Raw genomic sequence first — 9,768 nt, forward strand, 5'->3', positions numbered from 1 at the left:
GGTGTGTGTAGTAACGCGAGGTGTGTGTAGTAACGCGGGGTGTCTGTAGTAACGTGGGGTGTCTGTAGTAACGAGGTGTGTGTAGTAACGAGGTGTGTGTAGTAACGAGGTGTGTGTAATAACGCAGGGTGTGTGTAGTAACGCGGGGTGTCTGTAGTAACGCGGGGTGTCTGTAGTAACGCGGGGTGTAGTAACGAGGTGTGTGTAGTAACGCGGGGTGTCTGTAGTAACGCGGGGTGTGTGTAGTAACGCGGGGTGTGTGTAGTAACGCAGTGTGTGTAGTAACGAGGTGTCTGTAGTAACGCGGGTGTGTGTAGTAACGAGGTGTGTAGTAACGAGGTGTGTGTAGTAACGCGGGGTGTGTGTAGTAACGAGGTGTGTAGTAACGAGGTGTGTAGTAACGAGGTGTGTAGTAACGAGGTGTGTGTAGTAACGAGGTGTGTAGTAACGAGGTGTGTGTAGTAACGCGGTGTGTGTAGTAACGAGGTGTGTGTAGTAACGCGGGGTGTCTGTAGTAACGCTGGGTGTCTGTAGTAACGAGGTGTGTGTAGTAACGCGGTGTGTGTAGTAACGAGGTGTGTGTAGTAACGCGGGGTGTGTGTAGTAACGCGGGGTGTGTGTAGTAACGCGGTGTGTGTAGTAACGGGGTGTGTGTAGTAACGAGGTGTGTGTTGTAATGCGGGGTGTGTGTAGTAACGATGTGTGTGTAGTAACGAGGTGTGTGTGTAGTAACGCGGGGTGTCTGTAGTAACGCGGGGTGTGTGTAGTAACGCGGGGTGGTGTGTAGTAACGCGGGGTGTGTATAGTAACGAGGTGTGTGTAGTAACGAGGTGTGTGTAGTAACGCGGTGTGTGTAGTAACGAGGTGTGTGTAGTAACGTGGGGTGTGTGTAGTAACGCGGGGTGTAGTAACGAGGTGTTTGTAGTAACGAGGTGTCTGTAGTAACGAGGTGTGTGTAGTAACGAGGTGTGTAGTAACGAGGTGTGTGTAGTAACGAGGTGTGTGTAGTAACGAGGTGTGTGTAGTAACGAGGTGTGTAGTAACGAGGTGTGTGTAGTAACGAGGTGTGTGTAGTAACGAGGTGTGTGTAGTAACGCGGGGTGTGTGTAGTAACGAGGTGTGTAGTAACGAGGTGTGTGTAGTAACGAGGTGTGTGTAGTAACGCGGGGTGTGTGTAGTAACGCGGGGTGGTGTGTAGTAACGCGGGGTGTGTATAGTAACGAGGTGTGTGTAGTAACGAGGTGTGTGTAGTAACGCGGTGTGTGTAGTAACGAGGTGTGTGTAGTAACGTGGGGTGTGTGTAGTAACGCGGGGTGTAGTAACGAGGTGTTTGTAGTAACGAGGTGTCTGTAGTAACGAGGTGTGTGTAGTAACGAGGTGTGTAGTAACGAGGTGTGTGTAGTAACGAGGTGTGTGTAGTAACGAGGTGTGTGTAGTAACGCGGGGTGTGTGTAGTAACGAGGTGTGTAGTAACGAGGTGTGTGTAGTAACGAGGTGTGTGTAGTAACGCGGGGTGTGTGTAGTAACGAGGTGTGTGTAGTAACGAGGTGTGTAGTAACGCGGGGTGTGTGTAGTAACGCGGGGTGTGTGTAGTAACGCGGGGTGTGTAGTAACGCGGGGTGTGTGTAGTAACGAGGTGTGTGTAGTAAAGAGGTGTGTGTAGTAACGCGGGGTGTCTGTAGTAACGCGGGGTGTGTAGTAACGCGGGGTGTGTAGTAACGCAGGGTGTCTGTAGTAACGAGGTGTGTGTAGTAACGAGGTGTGTGTAGTAACGAGGCGTGTGTAGTAACGCGGGGTGTGTGTAGTAACGAGGTGTGTGTAGTAACGAGGTGTGTGTAGTAACGAGGTGTGTGTAGTAACGAGGTGTGTGTGTAGTAACGAGGTGTGTGTAGTAACGAGGTGTGTGTAGTAACGAGGTGTGTGTAGTAACGCGGGGTGTAGTAACGAGGTGTGTGTAGTAACGAGGTGTGTGTAGTAACGCGGGGTGTAGTAACGAGGTGTGTGTAGTAACGAGGTGTGTGTAGTAACGAGGTGTGTGTAGTAACGAGGTGTGTGTAGTAACGAGGTGTGTGTAGTAACGAGGTGTGTGTAGTAACATGCGGTGGTGCGCGCCTCTGCCTCTCACTTGAAGAAGGCGCTGGGCATGTGAAGGCTGCAGCGATAGCCCCTGTCCGTGCGCTCCAGCGCCTTGCCAGTCTCACCCTGCCCGTCGCCTGGATCCTCACGCCACGGGGCGAGGCGTTAGTCCCGTCGGGGTTAAGAGCTCACCTACAGCCCGCTCCCGAAGAACACCCCCGGCTCATGGGAAATTTTGCGCTATGGTGAACACTACACAGCGGTGGTTCTTAACCTGGGCGGGCGTGTGAGTGATGCCCTTTCTGGGGGCGCGAGAGATGGCCGGCCACGTGAAGCTCCAACTCGCTTTGTTTCGTCAAAACTGCGCGCGTGGCTGTTGACATCGTGCAATTTTGTAACGATTGAGAACCAACGGGGGGTTGCGAGGCCGCGGTGACGGTTCACGTGGGGGGGGGGGGGGGGTGACGCAGAGGCCGCGGTGACGCCGTGAGAAGTCGTGACGCAGAGACTGAGAGACGCGTGGTGGTGGTGCTGGTGGTGCTGGGTAGCGTCTAGAAGCATCATCCAGCAGCGTCACAAAGCCTCGTGCGACGGTGATGAAGATGACGATGATGATGATGACGACGGTGGTGAAGATGACGATGACGACGATGATGATGACGATGATGACGACGATGACGACGATGACGACGATGACGACAATGACGACAATGACGACGACGATGCTACACCACGGCAGACCGCCGTACGACCACCGCTTGTTCCTATTCGCGTGCGACGTTCAATTGATCGCGTTACTACATCCAATTCGTGAGATGCAGTGTCACAAAGCCTCGTGCGATGGTGATGAAGATGACGACGACGACGATGACAATGATCATGATGATGATGGCGACGATGATAATTCTAGATATGAAGTTTTCGTGACTGCAATGATCCATACTCTTTGGTTCTTTCGGTAAAGCCACGTAGATGAAAAATAAAAAATTAAGTTAATCAAATCACGACGTTTCGGGCACTTGTGTTGCGCTTGTGTTGCGCCTGGAATGTCGTGATTTGATTAACTTAATTATTTATTTTTACCTACGTTACTTTACCGAAAGAACCAAAGTGACGACGATGATGATAATCACGACGATGATGACGACGATGATGACGACGATGATGACGATGATGATAATCACGACGATGGTGACGACGATGATGATAATCACGACGATGATGATAATCACGACGATGGTGACGAGGACGATGATAATCACGATGATGATGACGACGATGATGACGATGATGACTATGGTGACGACGACGATAATCACGACGATGGTGACGACGACGACGATAATAATCACGACGATGGCGACGACGACGACGATAATAATCACGACGATGACGATGATGACGACGCTACACCGAGGCAGACCGCCGTACGACCACCGCTTATTCCTACTCGCGCGCGACGTTCACTCGATCGCATTACTACATCCAAATCTCGTTACAAAAACACGCGCCGTTACAGGAGAAGGAACTGCACGTCGGAACTTCTATTCCCGTCGTACGTGGCCAGCCACGCTAATCTGAGGTGCGGGGCGGGGATGAACTACAAGCTAAAAAGAAGTGCTGCGAGTAGAATTGGTGCCCGTGCTAAGGTTAGTGCTGTACGGGTGATGGATAAAGTTAGGATGACTGCTATAACGTTGGGTTAGTGCTGTAGCGATGTGGATGGTATTAGGATTAGGTCGTGCTGCAGCGGTACGGACAGGGTCAGCATTAAGGTTGCGGCCACAATGTTGTTGGGGTATGGAGTCAGGATTCAGGATCACCGCCGTGGCAATTGAACACAAGGGCTTGTGCGACCAATATTATTCAGAACCACACACCTCTCAAACCCGTACCGTTTACCGCGTATTCTTGTAACGGGGAAATTGAGTGTTCAGGTCCACACGGGCAGCCAAAATTGCGTCTGTTTGTTCGCGTTTCTCCCTTGCGATGGGACTTTGTAGGCAACTGGACGTACGGGCGGCAGGTTTGCTCGTAGTAATAGGTTTTACCCTTTTAACTGGCACAAAAACTGACACCTTTATTCAAGGCATCATGTTTGCAATTGAATAAAGGTGTCAGTTTTTGTGCCAGTTAAAAGGGTAAAACCTATTACTATATCTTGTTACTGGTCTCATAATGTAAATGCTCACCCTGAGCCCGCAATACTCTGATGGTGCGCTGTTTTTGAGTTGTACGCCTTTTGGCGTCTTCTGGTCCAACACCAGTGGAGACTAAAGGGCTCTAAAGAAAACCGTCTCGGGTGTGGACCAATCAAATTCAAGGACAGTGCCAATATCATTACCAGAGTTGTCTCTTTTTGTTTGCGTTTTTGACTGCTTGTGTTGTGGTTATTGCAGACATGATGCCCTTAAATAAAGGTGTCAGTTTTTTTGTGCCAGTTAAAAGGGTAAAACCTATTAACTATATCTTGTTACTGGCAAAGGAGGTCTCTAAATATAAAAGGTTTGCTCGTATCTGTGAAAGTTGACAAGTCGAACGTCCGTGAGCAGAGGGCTCCCTGTAGTCGCTGCACCGTAGGGGCTAAGCGCTGTCGGGGCAGGCAGTCAGGATTCAGGAGTTACTGCCGTAGTGCAGGAAGAGCGTTCGGGGGCTGTGGATCCTCACCATCCGCGGCGTCCTCCTCCTCCTCGCCCAACACCTCCTCCTCATCCTCCCTCTCCTCTTCCTCGTAACCCCCGGGGTAGAGTTCGGGCTCCCGCACGGGGTTCACGCGGTACACGCGCCCTCCCACGCGGAGCAGAGGGGGTCGCAGCACGTCCATCGGGACCTACGGCGGGGACACGGGGATCAGAGAAACGGAGACACGGGGAATCAGAGACACGGGGACACAGAGACACGGAGACACGGGGAATCAGAGAGACGGGGACACAGAGACACGGTGACACAGAGACACAGAGACACGGTGACACAGAGACACAGTGACACAGAGACACGGTGACACGGGGAATCAGAGACACGGGGACACAGAGACACGGGGACACGGAGACACGGGGACACAGAGACACGGTGACACAGAGACACGGGGACACAAGAGACACGGGGACACAGAGACACGGGGACACAGAGACACGGGGACACAGAGACACGGGGACACAGAGACACAGAGACACAGAGACACGGAAAATCACAGACACGGGGACACAGAGACACGGTGACACAGAGACACAGAGACACGGGGAATCAGAGACACGGGGACACAGAGACACGGGGACATGGAGACACGGGGACACAGAGACACGGTGACACAGAGACACAGAGACACGGGAAATCAGAGACACAGAGACACGGTGACACAGAGACACGGGGAATCAGAGACACGGGGACACAGAGACACGGGCACACAGAGACACAGAGACACGGGGACACAGAGACACAGAGACACGGGGACACAGAGACACGGGGACACAGAAACACGGGGACACAGAGACACGGGGACACAGAGACACAGAGACACGGGGAATCAGAGACACAGAGACATGGGGACACTGAGACACAGAGACACAGAGACACGGGGACACAGAGACACGGGGACACAGAAACACGGGGACACAGAGACACGGGGACACAGAGACACAGAGACACGGGGAATCAGAGACACAGAGACACGGTGACACAGAGACACAGAGACACGGGGAATCAGAGACACGGGGACACAGAGACACAGAGACACGGGGACACAGAGACAGAGACACGGGGACACAGAGACCCGGTGACACAGAGACACGGGGACACAGAGACACGGGGACACAGAGACACAGTGACTCAGAGACACGGGGACACAGATACACGGAGACACGGGGACACAGAGACACGGGGACACAGAGACACAGAGACACGGGGACACAGAGACACGGGGACACAGTGACTCAGAGACACGGGGACACAGAGACACAGAGACACGGGGACACAGAGACACAGAGACACGGGGACACAGAGACACAGTGACTCAGAGACACGGGGACACAGAGGCACAGTGACTCAGAGACACGGGGACACAGAGACACGGGGACACAGAGACACGGGGACACAGAGACACAGAGACACGGCGACACAGAGACACAGAGACACGGGGACACAGTGACTCAGAGACACGGGGACACAGAGACACAGAGACACGGGGACACAGAGACACGGGGACACAGAGACACAGAGACACGGTGACACGGGGACACAAGAGACACGGGGACACAGAGACACAAGAGACACGGAGACACGGGGACACAAGAGACACGGGGACACAGAGACACGGGGACACAGAGACACGGGGACACAGAGACACGGGGACACAGAGACACGGGGACACAGAGACACAGAGACACGGGGACACAGAGACACGGGGACACAGTGACTCAGAGACACGGGGACACAGAGACACAGAGACACGGGGACACAGAGACACGGGGACACAGAGACACGGGGACTCAATAGACACGGGGACTCAAGAGACACAGAGACACGGGGACACAGAGACACGGGGACACAAAGACACGGGGACACAGAGACACGGGGACACAGAGACACAGTGACTCAGAGACACGGGGACACAGAGACACGGGGACTCAATAGACACGGGGACTCAAGAGACACAGAGACACGGGGACACAGAGACACAGAGACACGGGGACACAGAGACACAGTGACTCAGAGACACGGGGACACAGAGGCACAGTGACTCAGAGACACGGGGACACAGAGACACGGGGACACAGAGACACGGGGACACAGAGACACAGAGACACGGCGACACAGAGACACAGAGACACGGGGACACAGTGACTCAGAGACACGGGGACACAGAGACACAGAGACACGGGGACACAGAGACACGGGGACACAGAGACACAGAGACACGGTGACACGGGGACACAAGAGACACGGGGACACAGAGACACAAGAGACACGGAGACACGGGGACACAAGAGACACGGGGACACAGAGACACGGGGACACAGAGACACGGGGACACAGAGACACGGGGACACAGAGACACGGGGACACAGAGACACAGAGACACGGGGACACAGAGACACGGGGACACAGTGACTCAGAGACACGGGGACACAGAGACACAGAGACACGGGGACACAGAGACACGGGGACACAGAGACACGGGGACTCAATAGACACGGGGACTCAAGAGACACAGAGACACGGGGACACAGAGACACGGGGACACAAAGACACGGGGACACAGAGACACGGGGACACAGAGACACAGTGACTCAGAGACACGGGGACACAGAGACACGGGGACTCAATAGACACGGGGACTCAAGAGACACAGAGACACGGGGACACAGAGACACAGTGACTCAGAGACACGGGGACACAGAGACACGGGGACTCAATAGACACGGGGACTCAGAGACACGGGGACACAGAGACACGGAGACACGGGGACACAGAAACACAGACACACGTGTAACACTCCCCCCTCCCACCTCTTTTCCACTGGCACATCCGAGCCGCGCCAGTGTACCGGTGCTACGGTGGCTATGAGATGTTGACTACCTCGCCTGGTATACAGGAGGTCGTGGGTTCGATCATGACCCCTGACGCCTGCTGCTGTATATTTGGAGTTTGCGTCTCTCTCTCATCATCATCATCACGGTGGCTAGGAGATGTTAACTACCTCGCCCGGTATACAGGAGGTCGTGGGTTCGATCTCAACCCTGAGGATTGCTGCTGTATATTCGGAGTCTACGTCTCACTCTCCCATCCGTGGTCGGCGTGGATTCGTCTCCCGAGTCCTCCGGGATTTTTCCCATCCACATTTCAGAATCGTTAACATCACGCATCCAGCAGTTATTATCGGGCCCATATCGATATCCAACTTGGTCGAGCTGTCGTCTGTGATCGCCCCACGGTGGCGTCTGAACAAAAAAAAACACAAATCTGTACCGCAGCTCGATGCACCTTGCCTGGTACAATAAAGAGTTTTAAGTTGGGTTTTGACTGCAGCATCGGTGCCATTATCATTCATTACGGGCGCTATAGGCTAAGGGGTAGGCTACGTTGGTGGGCATCAGAGGGCAGGGCAACCGATCGTTGTCCTGTACTTCTGTGCTCCCCCGACACAATGCGGTGAGGTATGGCCAAAGCACCCCAGACCGCGAGCCAGCCGTGGATGGACCGTGGCTGGTGATGGTGGCTAGGGGGGGGGGCCTTCATCCAGCAGTGGATTGATCATGGCTGACGACGACAACGATGGGTAGTTACTGCACAGTAAGTACTCACTATATACAATGGTGCAGTCACTTATCCGCCCCAGGAGGGGTTGATGATGATGGGTCGAGCGGACCACCGCCTTCTCACCGATTAGTGATAGCCCCCCACCCCCACCTAGCCCCCCCCCCCACCTAGCCTTCCCCCCCACCCACCTAGCCCCCCCCACCCACCTAGCCCCCCCCACCCACCTAGCCCCCCCACCCACACACCCAGCCACCTAGCCCCCCCACCCACCTAGCCCCCCACCCACCCACCTAGCCCCCCCAACTAGCCCCCCCACCCACACACCCAGCCACCAAGCCCCCCCACCCACCTAGCCCCCCCACCCAGCCACCTAGCCCCCCCACCTAGCCCCCCCACCCACCTAGCCCCCCCACCCAGCCACCTAGCCCCCCCACCTAGCCCCCCCAGCCACCTAGCCCCCCCAGCCACCTAGCCCCCCCAGCCACCTAGCCCCCCCAGCCACCTAGCCCCCCCAGCCACCTAGCCCCCCCACCCACCTAGCCCCCCCACCCACACACCCAGCCACCTAGCCCCCCCACCCACCTAGCCCCCCCACCCACCTAGCCCCCCCACCCACCTAACCCCCCCACCCACCTAGCCCCCCCACCCACCTAGCCCCCCCACCCACCTAGCCCCCCCACCCACCTAGCCCCCCCACCCACCTAACCCCCCCACCCACCTAACCCCCCCACCTAGCCCCCCCACCTAGCCCCCCCACCTAGCCCCCCACCTAGCCCCCCACCTAGCCCCCCCACCCACACACCCACCCACCCACCTAGCCAAGTGCAGCCCGCGCGCAAGGGACGCCGGGACGATTGTCCCGCGATGCCTCGCGCGCGCGCGCTCTCGCCTCTGGTCACGTGGCCCGCGGAAGAAGCCTAAGGAACGGAGGTCGGAAGCCGGAAACGCGTCACGGGCCGGGCTGTTGTCGTCAGCGACTGTTAGTTTACATTATTAATAAGTAATATTATTAATATTTTATTATTAATTAATACTATTATATCGTTTGTAAAGTAGTATATTAATGTATAATATTAATAATACACTATTATGAATAAATAACTTTTTAAACTTAAAAACGTAACATATACAATTAAAACTTTGATCATTAGCTCATTAATAAATAAAACCCAACGCGTGTTGACCAAAAAAATCAAACGCTCGCGCGCGCCAAGATCCGATTCTGTAAAACGAGCAAAGGAATCGAAAGTTGTAGATTTCTTTAGAATCGGCCCATTGCCGTTTAATCGATACCACAAACGCTTACCAGATATCGATTCTCGCCACACACTTCATAGCAGGCACACAGCGTGACGCTGCCGCATGCGGGTGACATGACATGTGACGTCACCGCTCACTTGCCGTGCAAAATACATCCCTTATTGCGCCCACCCCCCC

General features: G+C 54.8%; 1 protein-coding gene across 2 annotated transcripts in view; it reads right to left on the reverse strand.

Moving 5' to 3' along the window:
• The window catches only part of ASCC1 (activating signal cointegrator 1 complex subunit 1), a 28,323-nt gene extending 19,030 nt beyond the window's left edge, over window positions 1–9,293 (reverse strand). Inside the window, exons 1-3 of one of the 2 annotated variants that reach the window (XM_076056156.1) lie at window positions 9,146–9,293; window positions 4,744–4,906; window positions 2,126–2,213 (exon numbers count right to left, since the gene is read on the reverse strand). In XM_076056156.1, coding sequence (XP_075912271.1) covers window positions 2,126–2,213; window positions 4,744–4,900 — 245 coding nt within the window. In that variant the 5' untranslated portion in view covers window positions 4,901–4,906; window positions 9,146–9,293. Of the gene's footprint in view, window positions 1–2,125; window positions 2,214–4,743; window positions 4,907–8,376; window positions 8,502–9,145 lie in introns of those variants that run through there. The other variant, XM_076056155.1, reaches the window with a different exon arrangement.
• Between the last annotated feature and the right edge of the window lie 475 nt (window positions 9,294–9,768).

This window comes from Petromyzon marinus, chromosome 74 (assembly GCF_048934315.1).
Source record: "Petromyzon marinus isolate PM22_M1 ecotype Great Lakes invasive population chromosome 74, UKy_Petmar_22M1.pri1.0, whole genome shotgun sequence".
Taxonomy (NCBI): domain Eukaryota; kingdom Metazoa; phylum Chordata; class Hyperoartia; order Petromyzontiformes; family Petromyzontidae; genus Petromyzon; species Petromyzon marinus.